The 22761-nt window shown below is 34.1% G+C and overlaps 1 protein-coding gene across 7 annotated transcripts in view; it reads left to right on the top strand.

Moving 5' to 3' along the window:
• Positions 1-22761, top strand: part of ZNF644 (zinc finger protein 644) — a 118161-nt gene that overhangs the window by 82413 nt on the left and 12987 nt on the right. For all 7 annotated transcript variants that reach the window (XM_046645562.1, XM_046645565.1, XM_046645564.1 and 4 more), the window contains 2 exons: positions 13323-16363; positions 16544-17149. In XM_046645562.1, the coding sequence (XP_046501518.1) occupies positions 13323-16363; positions 16544-17149 (3647 nt within the window). The remainder of the gene's footprint in view (positions 1-13322; positions 16364-16543; positions 17150-22761) is intronic.

The raw sequence follows: 22761 nt of genomic DNA, 5'->3' as shown, positions 1-22761 counted from the left end.
ATTATGAATAATGATGCTATAAACATTCACATACAAGTTTCTGTGTGTACGTAAGTTTTCATTTCACCTGGATATATATCTAGGGAAGGTTTGCCATCTTAACGGTATTTTTTCTTGGAATCCATGAACATGGGACGTCTTTCCATTTGTTTAGATCTTCTTTAATTTCTTTCAGCAATGTTTTTAGTTTTCAAGTGTATAACTCTTTTTTCCTCCTTGGTTATGTTTATTCCTAGGTATTTTATTTTGGATGCTTTTGTAAATTGAATTGTTTTCTTAATTTTCCTTTTGGAGTATTCATTACCAACTGGTTTTTGTATGTTGGTTTTATACCTGCAGATTTGCTGAACTTGTTTGTTATATTAGCTTTAGTAAGTTTTTTTGTGTGTAGAGTCTCTGGGATTTTTTAATATATAGAATCGTCTCATCTACAAATATAATTGTTTATTTCTTCCTTTCCAATTTGCATGCCTTTTATTTCTTTTATTGCATAATTGCTGTGCCTTGGACTTCCAGTACAGTGTTGAATAGCAGTGGTGAAAGCAGGCAGCCTTGTCTTGCTACTGATCTTAGGCAGAAAGCTTTGTGTTTCACCATTGATGAGTATGATGTTAGCTGTGGGTTTTTTTCATGGATGCCTTTTATCAAGTTGAGGAAATTCCATTCTGTTCCTAGTTTGCTGAGTGATTTTGTCAAGCGCTCTTTCCACATCTATTGAGATGATAATGTACTTTTTCCCTTTGTTCTATTAATATGATGTAGTAGATTGACTGCCTTTTTTATATTGAACCATCTATGTATTCTGGAATGAATCTCTCGATTATGATACATAATTCTTTTAATGTGCTGTTAGATTCAATTTGATAGTGTTTTGTTGAGAATTTTTGCATCTATATTCTTAAGAGTCTGTAGTTTTCTTTTGGTTATCTTTGTCTGGCTTTGGTTTTAGGGTAAGGCTCGCCTCATACACTGTGTTAGAAAGTATTCCTTCTTCTAGTTTTGGAAGAGTTTGTGAAGGATTGGTGTTTTAAATGGTAGAATTTGTTAGTGAAACCATCTGGTCCTGGACTTTCCCTTTTCGGGAGGTTTTTGATTACTGATTCAGTCTCTAGCTGTTACAGATCTGTTCAAATTTTCTGTTTCTTTTTGGATCAGGTTTGGTAATTTGTGTGTCTCTAGGAATTTGTCTATTTCATCCAGATTATCTAATTTATTGGCATCTAATTGTCCATAGTATTCTGTTAGACTCCTTTTAATTTCTCCAAGGTCTGTAGTAATGTCCCTACTTTTGTTTCTGATTTTAGTTGTCTGCATCTTCTTTTTTTCTTAGTCAACTTCTTTGTCAATTTTGTTGATCTTTTAAAAGAGCCAACTTTTTTTTTGAGGTCACATTGGTTTATAACTTTATATAAATTTCAGGTATACATCATTATATTTCGACTTCTGTATGGACTGCATCATGTTTACCACTAAAAGTTTATTTTCCATCTGTCACCATATGCGTGTGTCACTTTACCCCTTTCACTCTACCCACAACCCCCTTCCCCTCTGGTAACCAACAGTCTATTCTCCCCATCTATGTGTTTAAGAACCAACTTTCGATTTGATTGATTGTATTTTTATATTCTCTTATCCCTACTCTAGTATTTATTATTTCCTTCCTTCTGCTGGCTTTGGGTTCAGTTTACTCTTTTTTTTCTAGTTTGTTAAGATTTAGAGTTAATTATTGATTTGAGGTCGTCCTTTCTAATGCAGGCTTTTACAGCTATAAATTTCCCTCCAAATGCTGCTTTTGCTACATTCCATTGTGTTTTGTTTTCATTCATTTCAAGATTGCCGTCTTAATAAATTTCATTTGTAGGGAAGGCTAACTGAAGCTAGGATAAACTTATAATGGACAAAGAAGGTAGCAGTCAACTCATTTAGCGAGAGAAGGGTATGTTTGGTAGTTTGTGTTGTACAATGACCTGTCTGAAGTGAATATTCTGTGAGATATTTTTATGTTCAACAGGAGAACAATATGATTTAGCTGAAAGCATCAGATTAATTCTTGGATGTCAGGAACTGCTTTTTTTTCTTTCTCAGTCTAATTATTGTCTGTTTGTATGTATTCTTTTTTCCTGTGGCTACTTCTAAGATTTTCTCATTGTCTTTCATTGTCATCAGTTTTACTGGGATGTATCTAGGTGTGGTTTTCTTTTATTTACCTATCTTAGAGTTCCCGGTGCTTCCAGAAACTGTGGCTTGATATCTTTTGTCAGTTTTAAAATATTTTCAGCCATTCTTTCTTCAAATATTGCTTCTGTCCTATTTTCTCTCCTTCTGATATTCTCAGTAAATATATGCTAGATTTTTTCACTGTATCTTTTTTTTTTTTTTGGCTCTTATTCTTTGTTTTTTTTTAAGATTTTATTTTTCCTTTTTCTGCCAAAGCCCCCCAGTACATAGTCGTGTGTCTCTAGTTGTGGGTCCTTCTAGTTGTGGCATGTGGGATGCCTCCTCAGCATGGGCTGATGAGTGTGGTGCCATGTTGGTGCCCAGGACTCGAACCAGCGAAACCCTGGGCTGCTGCAGCAGAGCGTGCGAACTTAACCACTTGGCCACGGGGCCGGCCTCCTTGGCTCTTATTCTTTTCTCCACTTTCCATCCTTTAGTCTCTCCTTGCTTCATTCTAGATAATTATTCTGATCTTTCTAGTTTGCTGGTTAACTTTTTGTTTTGTTTTAGTAGATACTCTTTTTTCCCCCAGTTTTATTGATATATAATTGACATACTAATTAACTCTTTAATTTTATCTAGTTTTTAGTTTTGTACATGGTGGCCAGAAAATATGGTCTACATGATTTCTATTTCCATTGAAAATTTCTCTGTGGTCATTATAATATATAGTCAGATTTTATAAATGTTCCACTCCTGTTTTGAAATAGAATGTCTATTTCTTGTTTCTTTTGCATATCCTGTAAAAGAATTTTGAAAAACTATGGCATTTTTAAGTTGGCATTTGTAATTTTTGTCACAAGATAAATAATTATCAGTGTTTATATGTTGTGTACATGCTGTAAATCTAATTTCTTCAAAATCTTTGCAGTGTAGATTTAATTCATTCAGCCTGGTGAAAATGTCTGCCATGTAACATGTTTAACAAAGCCAGTTTCACTGCTGAATCAAAGTAACCCTTTGTCAGTAAAAACGTGGCTTCACTTTTTAAATTCAAGTATAATACATGTTACTGTTGACAACCTTTTTATTTCTGAATTTTAATTCTAAGACTGGAAAGTGGGGAGAGAGGGGTTAGAGAAAGGGGTAGAGTGAGAGACAGACAGGCACTGGAATTTGCCTTGAGTTGTTTTCAATGTAATAAGACTGTGTAGCTTTTCCATATTGTTTGCTTTGCTGCCATGGCATTCTCTCTAAGGAAATTGGTATTCCCAAACCTCCTTTTATTTGGTTCCCCAGGGGTTTTTACACCCCAGAGCAGTGCACAATACTAAGATTCTGGGTAGTGGCACTCTTCTAGACCCTTGAGACATTCAGTTAACAAGATAGACAAAGGTCAGTGCCCTTCAAACTTAGTTCTACAGGAGGGATGCACAAACAATAACTGTAATAAATAAGTATATGACATAGTGTATTAGAAGGTGATAACAGTTATGGGGTGGGAAGGGTAAACTAGTATAAGTGTATTTGAGAATGACAGCAGGGTGGAGAACATGAGGGAATTTGGGATGTAATTTTAACCAAAATGGTCCAGGTAGGCATCATTCAAAAGAAAATGATTGAGCAAAGATGAGGGAGTTTGCCGTGAGAGTGTCTGGGAGGTAGAGCATTCCAGCCAGAGAATAGTCTATGCTAAGACCTTAACATGGGAGAGAGCGTGTTCAAGGAACAGTAAGAAAGCCAGTACAGCTAGAACAGAGTGAGTTGGGGAGAGGAGTAAGAAATGAGATCAAAGAGTTGCTAGAAGGGATCTTTGCAGGGCCTTATAGGCTATTATAAGGACGTTGGGTTGTTTTCTCTGAGACGAAAAAACAGGGAGCCATTGAAGGGTTTTGGGGAACATTATCCGTCTTAGGTTTTACAATGATCCCTGTGGTTGTGGTGCTGAGAACAGATGGTAGGTGGGCAAGGGTAGAGGCACTAAGACTAGATTAGGAAGCTGTTGAAATAGTACAGGGAGAGATAATAGTGGACCTGGGGTAGCAGGAGTGAGAAGTGATTGAATTCTGGATGTAATTTGAAGATGTTGGCAATAGGATTTCCTGATGGTTTGAATATGGAGTCTGAATATGAGAGAAAAAGAAAGATTACCCCAAGGTTATTGACCTGAACAACTGATGGAGATAGAGGGAACTTTGCAGATTTGTATTTGGGAACCTTTCCTTTGTAAAGTGAGAGAAGGGTGATATTGAAAGATGAGACGGGTGAGGAAAACTAGAATATTCTTGATCTGTTGACCTTTGGGGAGAAGTGTTTAAAGCCTCCCTCTGTGGCTGTCACTGTCTCCTAATACTTGTAAAAGTTTATGATTTGTATATTTTGTGGCCATTTTGTTGTTTGCAAAGGTGTTCATGAATATAATATCTTCTGGTGGCTTGTATACTTTATTAATATATAGTATTTATCTTTAGCAAGTCTAGTGCTTTTTGCCTTAAATTACATTTGATTTTTCTGATAGGAGAGACGTCTATTTTCTTTTTAACATTTGCCTGGTTGATCTTATTATTGCCTTATTTTTAACTCAGTGCTTCTTTTATAAACAACATATAGCATACTTAAAAACAAAACAAATATGAATGCCTTTTTCTTAATATATGAACTTTTCACATTTGTTGTGAATACTGATGTGTTTGGACCTCTTTCTGCTTTTTTATTTTTATTGGATCAAATTTCATTTTTTAACTCTCTAGATTTGAAATTATATATCTTATTTCGCTAAGATATATAGTTGGTTACCCTTAACATTTTAACATGTTTTTTGAAAGATTTTCTTTTAATTAGTGTCCACTAGTTTAACCTCTTGTGTTGAAGTCTTTTTGGGATTTTAATTCCCATGTTATTTAATACTGTATACTTTTCATTTCATAAGAATTCTTTTTGAACAATTTTCAAGTTACTAGATTTAATTGCATGTTTTAGTGGTTTAATTGCTCACTAATGTTTATTGATTCTTACGTCTTCCTTTTTCATATATTCTTTTCTCTCTATGCCTGAATGTCTCCATGAGTAATTCTTTTATCTGTGGATGGTAGACTTTTGGAATCCTTTTTTGTCCAAAAATGTTTTATATTTTGTTGTTTAACTTGAATCCTAGTTTGGTTAGTTATAGAATTCTGGGTTGAAAAGTATTTTTACATCTGTCACCATGATTCTGGCAAAAATTATAAGAATGTGGCAGAACTCGTTATACATTGAAGGTAGGCATGCATATTGAGAGAAATTTTTGGGAAATGATTTGGAAATGTATATTCAACTAAAAAAATGCACACACACCTGTAAAGAATCTACATTGTTGAAATAAAAACATTACTATATGGCTATCTGTACAAGGGTATATATTGTAGCATGTCTATATAATCCTATTTCTGTAAAGATAAATGCAAAACAAATACGTATGTATATACGTTAGTATGAATAAGAAAAAGGAGTAGAAGGGTACACCAGACTAATACATTGGTAACTGAGGTAGGAGAGAGTGGGAAAAGTAAAAAAGATTGCGACAAATATGTTCTGCTTTTGTAATTTTTTCAGATAAATTTGATTTTAAAAAATTATTTTTCCTCAAAAGTCTGACATTACTACTGATGATGAATTGTGTATTCTTGTTCCTTTGTAAGTAGTCTAGTTTTTGTCTTTGTTTTGTTTTCTGGAAATGAGTAGAATTCTTGCTTTTATTCTTAGAGTTCTGAAATTTTTCCAAGACTTGTCAAGTGGTATGTCTTTTTCATCATCCTTCTGAGCCCTCATTGAACCCTGTTAATCTAAAGATGTCTGTGTTTGTGTGATGCTGCTTGGTACAATTTGTAGATCTAGATTTTGTCTCTTAATTTTTTTACATCCTTCTTGCCCTCTTTTGTTTATTTATTTATTTATTTATTTTATTTTATTTACTTTTGCTAAGGAAGATTTGCCCTGAGCTAACATCTCACCAGTCTTCCTCTATTTTGTATGTGGGTCACTGCCACAGCATGGTTGCCACTGAGTGGTGTAGGGCCACACCCAGAAACTAAACTTGGGCCCGTGAAGTGGAGCGTACCAAATTTAACCACTAGGCCATGGGGCTGACCCCTTTTAAAAAAATCTTTGTTCTGGAAGAATACCTCATTTCATCAGCTGTTTCCACTCTACTCTTCAGCTCACCTGTTAAGGGTTGTTTTGGTTTTTGGGGTTTTTAAAGTAATTTTTTGTTTCAAAGTTCTTTGTCAGCCTCCTGCTCAAAGCATATTGTACTTTATTTAAAACAGAGTAGTTTATAGAATCTGAGGATATTAAGTATATATTAAATATATTTTACTTTCTCTTTTTCTTCTGATTAACCTTATAATTTTACCATATTTAAATTTATATATTTCAATCACTGTCAATAAATATCTATAACCTCATTGTATAAAATAATAAAAATACACTTAACACACTAATTTCAGCCATTTTCAGATACCTCCCCCCCCCCACACACACACACTCTCAACCTTTTGGAAGAATTTTTCTGAGATGGTAGGTAAGTGGTAAACTTAGAGATTGTGTGCCCCTCACACTTGAGTATTATGTAACTTGTCTCTGTATAGGATTCTATTTCAAAATAATTTTAACCCCAAACTTTGGAATTATTGCTCCGTTAACTTCACCCTTAGTCTTGACAATGAGAAGTCTGATGCTATTCTGATTCATATTCTTTTCTATAAGACCTGTTTTTAGTTTTGTTTGTTTTATTTGAGATTGTCATCTCCATTCTTTCCAGCAGCCCTTGTCTAGACACGACTGTTCTAATTTACGGTTTTATACGCCTTGGTATGTCTCTCTCTTCTAGTCCATCTGCTTTCGTTTCATTGGTGTTTTATGAGAGAGGAAAAATAAATTATATCCTCGATAGATTCTAAGGAATCAAAAACTCTTAAATCCTGAGTGGTCACTTCATGTCCTTTTTCCTTAGAGCAGTGAGTCAAGCACTGTAATTACCCCCTATTGCTTATAGAATATTATTTATCTAAAGCCCTGCTTTATCCCCACAAGAGTGTTATTGTTCTAGCCTCAGCAACTCTTAAGATATGCTTCTTCCTCTGGCTCTTTAACTTCTACCCGTTTATCCTGTTTATTATGCCTTTGGAGTGGTATAAGCTCCCAGGTATTTCCTTCTAGAATAAATTTCTGTTTGTAAGGGCCACCTTCATCACTGGAAGCAGTGTGCACATTCAGTGTCATCATTCTGTAAATGAAACAAGTAAGTGGCAAGGGTAATAGGGAATTAACGCTGAATGAGTAATTACTAAATGCCACCACCTGTTCTACATGTTTTATGTACATTGTCTTATTTAATCCTCACAATCCTGTAAGTAGGTTTCATGCTTATTTTATTGATGAAGAAACTGAACTTAAGGAAAGTAGAGTAACTTTGCCCCAAACTAGAAGTTGTGGAGCCATTTTTCAAACCCAGGTGTTTCTGCCTCCAAAGAGGGATTCTCTTGGCACTGCACGATAAAATTTAGGTACAACCCTTTCTTTTCTGTGAGGCTTTTCTTAGCCATGGTATTTTATATGACTTTCTATCTTCTCTGAGCTGTAGAATGTATAATCTGTATTACTCACTGGGGACAATATATTGCTTTTTATTGATAGCAGTTTTTTATTCATATTTGTCCGATATAGGCTTCCTGAGTTAGATAGCAGTACAGTAAAGACAAAAAACCAAAAACGACAACAGTACCATTTGATTAGTGTTAAGAATAATTGAAATTTTCCTTGATGTTGATCTCAATTTTAAATAAATTTTAGTCACCTTTTATAAAACAATAATATACTATTGATAACATTTTGGTTTTATGGATTGAATAGATGGAAATCATATGTTCTATAAGTGTCTTATAGTTCAAAATTGCTACTCTTGACCTGGCTGACATTCTCTCTTCATATGAGTGAACCTGAAGGACATTCTTTTAATCATAATTGTTTGAATAGAGCTATACATGTGATTATTAGTAAGGACTTGCACTTCCTAAATGTTATGTAGTGTTTTCTGTAACATTTTGGTGAAATTTGGTAATTATTTAAATTCACAATAAATAAATGTATCCGGTTTTATAAATGAAACTCCAGGATTAAACATGTAATAAGTAAAAACTTGTTAGCAGCTCAAATGTTAAATCAGAAAAAAAGTAGTAGCTGGTTTGTGATTTGCCATTACGAAAGTGTAATGTTGAATGGTTCCTATTCCTAGTTTTTCTTAATCTTGAGATGAAATCCACATCTTTATGATTCAAACACCTTGATTATATGTTCTTTTTTCTGTACACCAAGCCTTCAAACATTTGAAGATTGTTAATTGTGTTAGCTAATTGTTAAGCTAAACATACCAAGTTTTCTTTTCATTTCATTATGTGGCATGCTGGATACCATTCTGAATGTTCTTTATTTTTTTAGTGTTCCTCTCAATGTGATATCCAGAGCAGGATACTACTGGATGATATGGTTATATAGTCTTCACTTGAATTGTATACTAGTTGAGTCTTGGGTATATATGTTTGTATGTTGTGTATAGTATATATAGGCTTAAATACTGCAGTAATTTTAGATGTAATATTTCAGTTAATTAAGATTGGTTTTGCAATTAGAATGATAGTTGTGAATGATTTTCTCTTCTTGACCCGATCTTATATATGACTAACTGAAGTTGTCATGTGTTCTCAAGGATAATTTAAATGAAGATGAGGTTTGTGAAAATCTGACAGATTCTAACTATATCTCAGCTAGTTGGCAACATTATAATTTATTTATAGCTGTGTAATATAGTTATTAATGCACTAATGCAAAATGAGGGCAAATGATACTATGTTTTTGTGTGAAATTATACCACATGACAAAGGTTGGCATTATGGTAGTAAGTACCCACCAAATATTAACCTACTTGAAATAAATACAATTAATAATGTACATAAAAGAATGAAATTAAGCTAATTTTCTATCAAAAAAGAATTATTCATGAACAGAAAGTGGACAGCATAGATTTGATGACAGGAAGGTTGTATCTAATCTGAATTACTGAGTGACCTAGGAAGCTTGTTCAGAGGGATTACAGAATAATTATGTTAATATGCAATTATCACCTCATTTCTTCTGTAGTAACCTCAAGATGTAGTGTAGTGAGGGTGTTATAGCAAGTGCTGATAGTTTGCAAAAATACTGATGTTTGAGATTTCTGAGACAATAAGTCTAGCTTGAGGCATATAAGTGATGATCTGTCATCCTGAAGACAGATCTGACCTTTGTGCTTTTTTTTAATGCTCACAGTATATAACTACAGGCAGTTATAGCTGTAGAACTCATTATGATTTTCCAGAAACTGAAATGTGTTTTATGTAGATTTAAAATTCCATTTGCAGCTTTTTATAAAGTGTGTGAATTTTTTTAAAGAACATTTTAAAATTCAGTTAAAAGGAAAATTGGCTGGTTATATGATTACATGGAGGAGAACATAGTATTAATGTCTTAACATTTTATTAAAAAATCCTAGTTGATATAGCAAATGCATTGAAATTTAGGGAGTCCAAACGATATAACAGTTTATTTTAATTTATCATTTTCGCTTTTTTTTAACTTAATGAATAATGCCTACCTTCAAGTATGTCCTCAACTTAGTTATATTAACATAAACTGCTGTGGATAGCTGTTATATATTTTTGATTATATAAAGATAGTTGGAAAAACTATTTGAGACCATGTGAAATTACCTTATAAGTCAAATGCTTTCTTGCCTGGCTGCCACATAACCATCTGTGAATGCAGATAAATAATTTTTGGTGTCAAAATTCTAGATTTGTTATTTAGTTCAACAGGTTTTGATCTGTTGTTCTGCATTGTATCTCAATGCAATAGCTATGAGTCTTGAATGCTATTAAGAAAAAAATGTATTTTTAACATTTTTCATTGTTGCTAAAATACTAGCTTACTGAGTCAATTTCTTATAGTATGTTTTTTAACTGATGGAGTAAGTTTTTAATATTAATGTGCTAATAAGAAAAAAATACTCTGAAAAAGAATAACTTCTCTGTTTAAGTAGAGATAATCTTTAATTTGGGGGTAAGTAAGGCATATTTCATTATGTAGGTGTAAAGGAAAACTGCTTGTTAAAGACCTCATTTTATTTTTAACAATATTTAATTTGAACCTCTTTTTTTTTCCTACATATGTTTTGTAGATAAAAGATCTATTATACACATATATTCTTTCCATGTTTTAGTGCAAAACAGTTTGGTAACTTCAGAATGTGAACTTATGGAAGGCTCTTATAAAGCCGTCTGGTAATGAGGATGCAGTCTTCGAGCCGACATGGTATTCTCATAGTTTGTCACCCTGCTGTTCAGAGGATACCAATGAAGTTGCTTTAAATGGGAAGCGTCTGTTCCATCTCTGAACCTCTAACACCAGAACAGATGGGTGGAACATGAAACATGGAAGGTTTTACCTCTGAGGTGGTAACAGTGAAGCCACTCATTAACACTGAATTTACCACTTCGTTAGCAACGTTGCTTCCTGTTGAGAAAAGCTAATATAGGCTTTCAAATTGACTGAGCATATATTTGTCTACCTCTGTGATTATAATAAGTAGGAACAGAAAGTAAGTGTCTTTCAGGCTAGTTTTTAAAAAATTCTGTCCATTTCAGATTTTGGAGATTGTTCCTATTTGGGCATTTTACTTTTTCTACTGATTTAATGAGAAATGTCAGGAATGGGTAATAGTATAGCATCAGGGTTTGCTTTTCTTTTCATTGACATTTGCACACTCTTTTCCTAACACATGTTTCTGTGCTGCCCATTTTTAATTTGTGTGTATGCGTTGTAGAGACTCCTGCTGGGTGCTGCATTAGCACCATTTTGGGGTGATATCAGTGAATATGATCTTATTGGAAGTCTATTTTTATTACTGTGAAAGTTTGCTGATCTCGAAACAGAGTTCTAAGACCTATGAGGGGTGGAAAAATGATTGCTGGTATAAACAATAGTACCAAAAAAGATATTTGTAATAATTATTTGTAATGTTTGTTGTATTAAAAAACACATCTTGTGGAAGGATTAAGGTTATTTTGTAAGTGTTTGTTCCAAGTAGTGAAGTAAGAAAGTAATTAAAAACAATTTTTTTATTCTTGAACTAGATTTAATGTTTTACGAAGCATGTAATTGGTACCATAAAAGATATTAGAAATAATGAACTTTATTGAAAACCTTTTAATTTCTAAATATCAGATTGTTAGTTCCTGCTGTCCTAAAATAGTATTACTGTTATAGTATTTGTTATACAAATTAAAAATACTATGAAAAAATAGAATACTATTCACCAGAGCAGGAAGCTAGTCTCTCTTGTTTACTACTGTATCTCTAGTACTGGAGCTGTGCCTGGCACAGTAAGAGCTCAATAAATACTTGGAGAATGAATAAGCTGTACTTACTACTATGTACAAAAGGAAAAGAAATATGGAATTTTATGCCAGTACTTCAAATAGTTAATACCTGGAGTTGCTAAATAGCAGGTTTTTTAAATTGCACTTGAGGATTATTGGATATTTTGAAGCTTGCTACAGTTGCTGAGTCAAGAAATCAGAACCACGATCAAATTTGCATTATTTGAGTAGTGTATCAAAATTTCATAAGAAAACTACTTTTGTTCTTATGCTTTAGGAACTTTTGCTTTGATTTTGCAGTTGTTTTTTTATTCATTCAACACTTTAGTCCTTTATTCAACAAATATTGCCTGAACACCTATGCCAAGCACTATTCTAGAGATACAAAGGTGACCGGGTCACAGTCCCTGACCTCAAAGAGCTTACATTCTTCCAAGAAGACAAGCAATTCCTGTATAGTGTAACCATTTCTAAGAGCAGGATAAGAACAGGGTGCAGAGGAACTCTTCATAGTAGGGGCAGTAATATAACCATGGTATGAATGTCTCCTAAACTTTTGGAAGTCTCCTTTCCTTTTAAAATATTCTATTGTCTTTTCATAATAATTAAATATATTATCAAAATTGCCTAGAAAAGTTGTATCTATATTTTATATGAAGTAAACTAAAACATATATTCATGATGTTTCAGAGTAAAAATTTTTAGGTCATTGCAGACTGTCAAATCATAAATGGGATAACTGCCTTTAGAGAATGCCTAGAATTTGGGGGCCCAGGTTATGAAAATTTAAAGCAACATGTAAAACTTCCTTTATTTTAACTTTACTAATTTAGAACTAATGATAATTTACATGAGAAATGAATGAAACCCTGTGACTAAACTTTCCTGTTTAATTTTTTTTTTTTTGCCTTTCTTCATCTCCTCCTCCCCAAAGCCCGCTAGCACATAGTTGTGTATTCTAGTTGTAGGTCCCTCTGGCTGTGCTATGTGGGACACTGCCTCAGCATGGCCTGATGAGTGGTGCCTTATCTGTGCCCAGGATCGGAACCGGTGAAACCCTGGGCTGCCAAGGCCGAGTGCGCAAACTTAACCACTTGGTCATGGGGCTGGCCCCAATATTTTTTAAATTGGTAGAATTTTAGGAAAATATGAAACATTGAGAGCAAAGTAATCATAATTTTTTTTAATAAAGAGTACTCTTTCATACATTAGCCATTGATGTTGATAGCACATATGTTCATTCAAGTAAATTTCTTTGTTGAGTGGTGTTTTGTTACCTTCTTCCAGGAATGAACTTTTAAGTGACAAAACTTCTACTGCTCTGCAATGTTTAACGGTTTACATTGTTCTCTCGTATGGAGTGATTGTCTCTAATAAATCTACTTAAATGAGATAATCTTTTTATTAGCAATTTATATATGAGATTTAAAATTGCTTTTTCAGTATGTAGCATATTCATTTATATCGTTTGTGTCTGTGTATATGTTGCTGTTCCCTAGACATTTTGTATATATGCAGTGTTGGGTGGTGGTTGTTGCCTAGCACAAAGAAAAAATTCACCTTTGAGACACTTTTAAAGTCTTTCAGTTTTTTAAAATGAATCTCAATATAACGAGTAGGATTAAGCTAATAAAAATGTATACTTTCAACTCTCCATACGTTCTAATAGTATTTTTTCCTTCATGCAAATCTAAATTTTTTTTTTCCATTTTCTAGACTAAATGTATTAAATGGGCTTGCCAACAATATGGATGATTTGAAGATAAACACCGATATTACTGGTGCTAAAGAAGAACTCCTAGATGACAACAATTTCATCTCAGACAAAGAGAGTGGAGTTCATAAACCAAAAGATTGTCAAACATCATTTCAGAAAAATCATACGTTCACTCTGCCTGAAGAACTATCAAAGGACAAATCTGAAAAAGCCTTAAGTGGAGGCCAGTCTACTCTATTTATACATGCTGGTGCTCCTACTGTTTCTAGTGAAAACTTTATCTTGCCTAAAGGAGCTGCTGTTAATGGACCAGTTTCACACTCCTCTTTAACTAAGACTTCCAATATGAATAAAGGCAGTGTTTCATTAACCACTGGACAGCCTGTGGATCAGCCAACAACAGAATCTTGTTCGTCTTTGAAGGTAGCAGCTGATCTTCAGCTGTCTACACCACAGAAAGCAAGTCAACATCAAGTTTTATTTTTGTTATCAGATGTAGCACATGCTAAGAATCCAACTCATTCCATTAAAAAACTACCTACCTCTGCTTCAGTTGGTTGTGACATTCAGAATTCAGTAGGGAGTAGTATGAAGTCAGATAGCACTTTAATAAATCAAGTAGAGGTGGGTGAGGATAGTGAAGATTTATTGGTAAAAGATGATTGTGTCAATACATTAACAGGAATTTCCTCAGGTACAGATGAATTTAGGTCAGAAAATGATACAAACTGGGATCCCCAAAAAGAGTTTATTCAGTTTCTTATGACCAATGAAGACACAGTGGATAAAGCTCCAGTTCACTCTAAAGTAGGTCTAGAAAAAAAGAGAAAGCGAAAAATGGATGTAAGCAAGATAACTCGTTATACTGAGGATGGCTTTAGTGATTCTAATTGTATACCCAATAAGTCAAAAATGCTAGAAGTAGACTTTCTGGAACAGAATGAAGAACTACAAGCAATAGACTCACAGAAATATGCATTATCAAAAGTGAAGCCTGAATCAACTGATGAAGACTTGGAATCTGTGGATGCTTTTCAACATCTAATTTATAACTCAAATAAGTGTGGAGAAGACAGTTCACCTGTTCATACTAGCACTTTTCTTTCAAATACCTTAAAAAAGAAATGTGAAGAAAGTGATTCCGAGTCACCTGCTACTTTCAGCACCGAAGAGCCATCGTTCTACCCCTGTACAAAGTGCAATGTGAATTTTAGGGAGAAAAAGCACCTCCACAGGCATATGATGTATCATTTAGATGGGAATAGTCACTTTCGTCATCTTAATGTCCCAAGGCCGTATGCTTGTAGAGAGTGTGGACGGACATTTCGAGACCGTAACTCACTTCTAAAGCATATGATTATCCACCAAGAAAGAAGACAGAAGTTGATGGAGGAAATTCGTGAATTGAAAGAACTTCAGGATGAAGGAAGAAGTGCACGATTACAGTGCCCTCAGTGTGTGTTTGGTACCAATTGCCCTAAAACATTTGTGCAGCATGCTAAAACCCATGAAAAAGATAAAAGGTACTACTGCTGTGAGGAGTGTAACTTCATGGCAGTGACAGAAAATGAACTAGAATGCCATCGAGGCATTGCCCATGGAGCAGTGGTAAAATGCCCTATTGTCAGTTCTGACGTAGCCCAGAGAAAAACGCAAAAAAAGACTTTCATGAAAGACTCTGTTATAGGAACATCCAAAAAATCAGCTACCTACATATGTAAGATGTGTCCTTTTACTACTTCAGCCAGAAGTATTTTAAAAAAACACGTGGAGTACTTGCATTCATCATCATGTGTTGATTCATTTGGTAGTCCTCTTGGACTTGATAAAAGAAAAAGTGACATCCTTGAAGAATCTATAGATATTGATAGCACTAAACCATTAGTTAAACAACAGTCAACCACATTTCCAAAGAACTCTGCTTTAAAACAAGATGTAAAGCGAACATTTGGATCATCCTCACAACCAAGTAATTTTTCAAAATTCCATAAGCGGCCACACAGAATACAAAAAGCTCGGAAAAGCATTGCCCAGTCAGGTGTAAATGTGTGCAGTCAAAACAACTCTCCTCACAAGACTGTTATGATTAAAAGCAGCATTGACCAAAAACCTAAGTATTTCCAGCAAGCAGCAAAAGAAAAATCTAATGCCAAGGCAAATAGCAACTATTTATATAGACACAAATATGAAAACTACAGGATGATCAAAAAATCAGGTGAATCATATCCTCTGCATTTCAAAAAAGAAGAAGGTAGTTCATTAAATTCTTTACATCTGTTTTCATCATCAAGTAATTCTCACAACAATAGTTTTATTTCAGACCCTCGTAACTCTGACACCAAAAGGCCAGAAAGCTTTAAAGACCACAGGCGTGTAGCTGTAAAGAGAGTAGTTAGGGAATCTAAGAAGGGAAGAACTGTTGGAGGAGAAGATTTGGATAGCTATCCGGATTTCTTGCATAAAATGACTGTTGTTGTTTTACAGAAACTTAATTCTGCTGAAAAGAAAGATAGCTATGAAACAGAAGATGAAAGTTCCTGGGATAATGTTGAGCTAGGTGACTATACTGCACAGGCTATAGAAGATGAAACTTATAATGATATTAATCAAGAACATGTAAACTTATTCCCTCTGTTTAAAAGCAAGATAGAAGGCCAAGAGCCTGGGGAAAATGCTACCCTTAGTTATGATCAAAACGATGGCTTTTATTTTGAATATTATGAAGATGCTGGAACTAATAACTTTTTGCATGAGATACACGATCCTCAGCATTTAGAAAATGCGGAAACTTCATTGACAAAGCATAGTTCTGTTTTTCATTGGACTGATTTGTCTCTTGAGAAGAAATCGTGTCCTTACTGCCCAGCAACATTTGAAACAGGTGTTGGGTTGTCAAACCATGTCCGGGGACATCTTCACAGAGCAGGATTAAGCTATGAAGCCCGTCATGTTGTATCACCAGAACAAATAGCTACAAGTGATAAAATGCAACATTTCAAAAGAACTGGCACAGGGACACCTGTTAAACGAGTTAGAAAAGGTAAGTTTTCATGTAGATAATTTGAGCTAATATGTCTATATTCAAATTCAAAGGATTTGAAGGTTTTGCTCAAATTTGGTCTTTATTAGAATCACATAACTTCATATTTCAGAGTTAATTGGCTTTAAGATGGTCAATTTACAAAAAATTCTGATATTACTCTTAAAAAATTTTTTTTAGCTATAGAGAAGTCTGAAACCACTTCTGAACATACTTGTCAGCTCTGTGGTGGTTGGTTTGATACTAAAATTGGATTATCAAATCATGTTAGAGGCCACCTGAAAAGACTTGGAAAGACCAAATGGGATGCTCACAAATCTCCAATATGTGTTCTGAATGAGATGATGCAAAATGAAGAAAAATATGAAAAAATCCTAAAGGCATTGAACAGTCGACGTATTATTCCCAGACCATTTGTAGCTCAAAAACTTGCATCAAGTGATGACTTTCTATCTCAAAATGTTATACCTCTTGAAGCATACCGTAATGGCCTAAAGACTGAAGCTTTATCAGTATCTGCGTCAGAGGAAGAAGGGCTGAATTTCTTAAATGAATATGATGAAACAAAACCAGAACTGCCCAGTGGAAAAAAGAATCAGTCTCTTACACTGATAGAACTGCTTAAAAATAAAAGGATGGGAGAAGAAAGGAATTCTGCTATTTCTCCTCAAAAGATTCATAATCAAACTGCAAGAAAGAGATTTGTTCAGAAATGTGTTCTTCCATTAAGTGAAGACAGTCCGTTGATGTATCACCCACAAAAAATGGACTTGACTATGCACTCAGGTAAGAAGACATTTATGACTATCTTGTAGAATTTAAACACAATTTAATTATGCTTACTTTAATGGAATATTTGTAGAAAATACTTTTTTAGAATCTTTAAGCTGCTTTTTTTGCAGCAGAGATTGGTTATACTGTCATTTCTATATAAATCATCAGTTGATGATCATCAGTCTGAATTCTCTTTGCCTTATTTCTTGGTCAGAATGTAAGGTGAGAACAAAAACAAACGAAAAGCTGATCTGTAAAAATAAAATTTGCTATGGCTGGGGGATGGTTCTATGGATGGGAGGTTGATGTTGTTCAAAAGCATAGCATTACTGAAAAGGCAAGCCTCTGTCCTATTTTTGCCAGTGCTGCAAAGTGATAATATTTTCAAGATTTAGCTGTTGGTTTTCCTACTGCTTAGGTAAAACAAAACAGACTTGTTAAGCTGAATGGATTGGTGTCTGTTGTGTGTTGTGATTAACCCAAAGAAACTTCTTCCTCTCCAATTCTTCATTGTATTGTGGGATAGTTTGGTTTTGGAGAACTGTTGTGAGTATAAAACGTTTGTTTGTGGTTTTAGATTTTACAATAGTGTTCCAATGGAGCAGAACAGGTGACCTAGCTCAGTGCTTATGCACCAATAGTTTTTCCTTTTCAAAGGAACATTTTGTATGTATTGGCAAATGATGTGGCAGATAAAGTAGCCAACCTTTATTTGGTGTTGTAAAGTCTGGTTTACTCTTTTAGACTAGAATAATTTTATGCGTCTTTATAGGTTTCTTTGGAGGTTGAGAATGTTGAAGATTAACTTCGGTGGTCTCATAATTTTAGCCCTGAGTTGAATGTGTCTAAAGGAAAAGTATTTGATCAATGGATTAATAATGAATAAAATTACTGTAATCTTGATTTGTTTACTTTGGGCAGACGACATTCGTAATGCGGTTTTGATTTAAGGAAAGATTGCCTTGTATTGTAAGTGGTCTGAAAAGCAGTTTATCTTGTATGGGCTTCTGGTTAATCTCTTTCTTTTCGTACGAAGAGAGTCTTTCCAAGTCAGTTTTTCAGAAGGATAAAATATAAGGAAGATACGTTAGCTGTGTTGACAAAGGTGTAGTACACTTCAGAGGGAAGGTGTACTTGTGGCTATCACGATAATGTTGAAGAAGCCAAGTGAAATGTGTTGGGGGAGTGAGGGTTGCGTCAGAAGTTAGGAGTTTGTTATTGTTTCAACCTGTTTACTTCCCTGTGATGACGAAGATGTTAGCTTGTTGATCATTTATTCAGCACAAAGATTTTAGCAAAAAACTTCAAATCATTAACTTTCATTATTGATTGCGCATTCAGAGTAATGAACATAAAATGCCCTGAATAAAATGTTGTGTCTAACAGCTGTTCAGTGGTGTGTTTTACCACCTTTTCTCCCAGCCTTCATCAGAAAGCCTAATTTAGTATTGAGCCTTTTACTGTTTTGTGGGTAAAACACTTTAATTACCACTTTGTCAACTAGACTTTCTAATTCTTTTTATTGGTTATGTTGTAAGCTTTGAAACTTCTCAACAGAACTGTGCTATTCAAATCACAGAATTGTATTTTAGGTTTAGGGAAATGATCTGCGTAACACAGAAATCTGCAAGAAAGTGATAATAGGTGTTAAATCCAGAGCAGCTCAGAGGTGCAAGACATTCCTCTTCCATTTTTCCAAAGAGCGTGGGTTGGCTCTAAATACTAACTACAAACTAATAATAGTTAACAATTCCCCCTCCTTATTTTAAGTTAAGCTAATTCAATGAACGTTTTTTAAACCATCTTTATTGTGGTACTTTTCTTCACGCTTTTAGCTAAGAAAATTTCACTTTTTGGAGTGAGAACTGGATTATAGTTTTCTTTTGAATGATAGGTATGCCTGTGAAGCTTAGAACATGTGTGCATTGCAATACGACGTTTACAAGTGCTGTTAGCCTGTCCAACCACTTACGCGCTTATGCACGAAAGAAGAGTGCTGGACTTTTGACTGGTACAGGTATGTTTGAACAGATAACACAGCAAGTCTGTTTGATACACTTTTTTTCTCACCAGACTGGTGCTAATTCAGATGATATTTATAGCTTTCTTTGGTAAGCAGCAATTGAGTCTGAATACACATTAAATTTCAGCAACTTGTAAACTGTTAGATATAATTTTAAGCAAGTTATTCTTTTTCATTTGGCTCTTATAAAAAATAACTCAGTAGAGGTGTAGAACTTTTGAGTCTACATTGTTCCCGTTGATTTTTAAATTATACTATTTTTCATTTTTAAATTTATTTTTGTTAGTAGATTCCAGTAAGACACCTCTCTTTGGTAAAAAAAAAAAAAAAATTCCAGCGTGGGGATATACTTTATTAGAAAAGGAAATTATTGTGAAATTTCAAATATGTAGCTTGATTAGAAAACTAAGCAAACTAATGAGTTTTCATTAGTCTATAGATCAGATCTTTAAAGGGGCAAGAGTTAATAATGGCCCATGTTGAAACTGAATAGATTTTTTCTTTTAATGTCCCTATAAACTATTTTTAGGATTAATAAATACAGCTACGCCCATAAATGTTAACATGCACATTTCTGTGTTATTTTTGGTTGGTTAGCCCAACCTTGCAGATACCTCTTCATACTGCAAGTCTGAAAATTTTATTAGCTTACTCATATGTAATACTGCTTCTTACCCTACAAAATGCCTTGCTCTTTTCGTTTGTAACCTTTCAGAATACCCTGCTTTGGCAAATCCCATTTCTCTCACATCTTAAAATATACCCTCTTTTCTAAATAGATCTATATAAATCCTTTTGCCTAAAATTTTCCATCGAGTCTTTTTATTTCTCTTGCTCTTTTAGATCACTGCCTTCTGCTTCCTTCTAATTGTTGTTTTCCCAACTTTTTTGTTCTTTCTCATGTCTTCCTATGGCTCACATCTAATATGTTCTTGCTACCAAAAAAACACTTGTATTTATGCTAATGTCTTTCTTTGCTTTATCCTTTGACTTGATATACAAATGACCAGGGATGACTGCTGACCATTTATATTAAAAGGAGAGGAATAGAGTGAGTTTTACTTTACTGGGTTAGTCCTCCTACAGTAAGGTTTTAGTTTTTATGATATTACTCCTACCTTCATCAGGCTTGGAAGGTGATTGCAGACATTAGAGTCAGGAAGGCAGTGATAGTAAGAGACTGCAGGAACAGAAAATCATCGTTATTGTTCTCTTAGCCACTAACTTTTACTGAACTTAATAAGTGTCAGGCATTATGCTATTCAGCTTACGTGCATAACATTTCATCTTCACTACTACCATATGCATTGTAGGTACTATAATTCTCTCAATTTCACAGGAAACTAGGGCTTAGAGAACTTAAGCACATTGCCCAAACTCATGTAATTATTAATTATGGCAAAGTTGAAATTCAAATCAAGGCTGTTTTACCCTAGACCTTTGTTTTTAATCACTGTTATCTACAACATACAGAATGAAAGCAATTGAAAATCCTAAAATGGAGTTGGGTTTAAGGTGAGGAACTTTCTGGTGAAGACTGAATAAATAAGAATCTAATTAGAGCAGAGACCCAAGAAAATGGTTAGGCTTGGAAGAGATGACAGTGTTCCATTTTGGCAGTTCAGGCAGATTATGCAAATGCTCGGTGAGGTATATCTCTCTGGTACAGATTTTGCAGTCCATTAAAAAATGGCTTTTACCTTATCTGAAAATCCTTCAAAACATAGGATTAATTGTTTTAAAATAGCTGATAGTAACCCTCCATTGACCTAGGGTGCATTCTAACGAACACTTTATTATTTTAAAAAATTTCATTATTAGAGAGAAAAGTATATAGGATGAATGGGGATACATTTATTTGGATATAAGAAAAAAGATATTATTTTTAAAATATCATTAAATACTGATCAAAATATCGGAAGTGTAGGAAAATATAAAGTGTGTATTTGATAGTTCTAGGGCAAAGGGAAGGGAAATGAAAAGCTGAAGAATGTCTAGGGTGGTGCTTTCCATAGCCCATACCCGTTTAAGAAAAATAAAAAACTCATGCTACCTTTTCTTGGAAATGCTGAAACTTTTCCCTGCTTTTTAAAATCTTCTTGACCAGTGGAATGACAGAGAAGATGTCTTTGCTGCTTTTTCATGCCAACTAGGAAGTTTTTTTTAATCAGCTTTATTAATGTTTTTTGTTTTCCAAATGAGAATTTTATGTTATATTTAGAAACTCTACATGCCTCTTCTCTTCTCCCATATCAGTTTCACTGGTATAAAGCAGTGGTCCCAACCTCTGTCCTGGAGGGTTCCACTGGGTTATTATAAGGGCTTCAACAATTCATATGAGTAATAAGCATTATTTTTCAAGAACATGTAGATGCTATTTTGATGAATAAAATGCAAAATCATTTTTAAAAGACCTTACCTTAGTCCAAATGTATCACAAAAGTGGAACAATGTAAGGGAAAAGAGGTAGGACTAAAGCCGCCAGAAGAATGTCTAGTTTCTGTGTTCCCAGTTCAGGCAGTCCTCATTCATGTAGATTTTTAGTTATGTGGACTACCTAATCTTGAAGAAAAAACTTAGATATCCCTAGACTAAATGCTGAAGGCCTGCCTAGTGACCTGTGATAGAATAACTTCTAAGTCTTCTTATAAGCCACCAGCTCCAGGCCTTTTCTGTGGGAACTGGTGGCCTTTCGAAGGGGAGAGATTTTTTTGTTAGCCTGAATAGACTGAAAAGGATGCCCCCCTGCTTCCCCAAATAGTTATTTACTGATGACTCAAAAGTTCAAACATGATGGTTCTTAATCTTTTTTGGGTCATTGCTATAGGCTCTGTCCCAAAAACATGCACTTACTCATCCACAGATAAGAATTTTTCTATATATAGGCTTTGCGTATCCCTTAGAAGTTATCATCCAGGGACCCTTCCTCTGGTGGAAAACCAAGAAAGGGAGATGCCAAAATAAAAACAAAGTAGAAGGAACACAGAACTGGGAATCAGGAGTCCTAAGAAATCTTTTTTTTTTTTTTTTTGAGTTAGAAGTTCCTAAAATGCCAGAACTGTTAATATCAAAACTAATTTATATGGTCACAAATGTAAATTAAAATAAAAAATTCTTCCTAATTTTAGTAAAAGGAAATGATGAAGTAGGAAAACTTTGGAATAATGACATGGAAGAGGTAGCCATACTTGGGACAAAGTTAAATTGTCAAAAAAGAATAAACTTCACAGATTAAAATTTTGCCCAGAACTGACCCAGTTTATCATCTGTTGGGCAAGTTCAAATAAATTGTTTAATAATTTCCATGTGCCTTCACTTGTGGATAATCATTTACAAAGATGTTTTACTTTTTTTTTAATGGATTTTTATCTAAAGAGACTAGTGCGGAAGGGTTTACTTTATGTCCTATATTGTAAATTCAAGGCATACTTCTTATTCAGGAATTTATTCCAATTAATATAGACTGCACTATTGGTAGACTTCTTTTTCAGGTTTTGTTCTCTTTAGATTAATGTTTTATATGTTTATACCCATTTTTTCCTGGTTAATTCTTTATGCAGTCTAATAAAAACATTATGTAATTTTCATTAAAAATCAGAAT

This window comes from Equus quagga, chromosome 18 (assembly GCF_021613505.1).
Source record: "Equus quagga isolate Etosha38 chromosome 18, UCLA_HA_Equagga_1.0, whole genome shotgun sequence".
Taxonomy (NCBI): Eukaryota; Metazoa; Chordata; class Mammalia; order Perissodactyla; family Equidae; genus Equus; species Equus quagga.
Note: the sequence above shows the minus strand (reverse complement) of the source record. Positions and strands in the feature narration are given on the sequence as shown.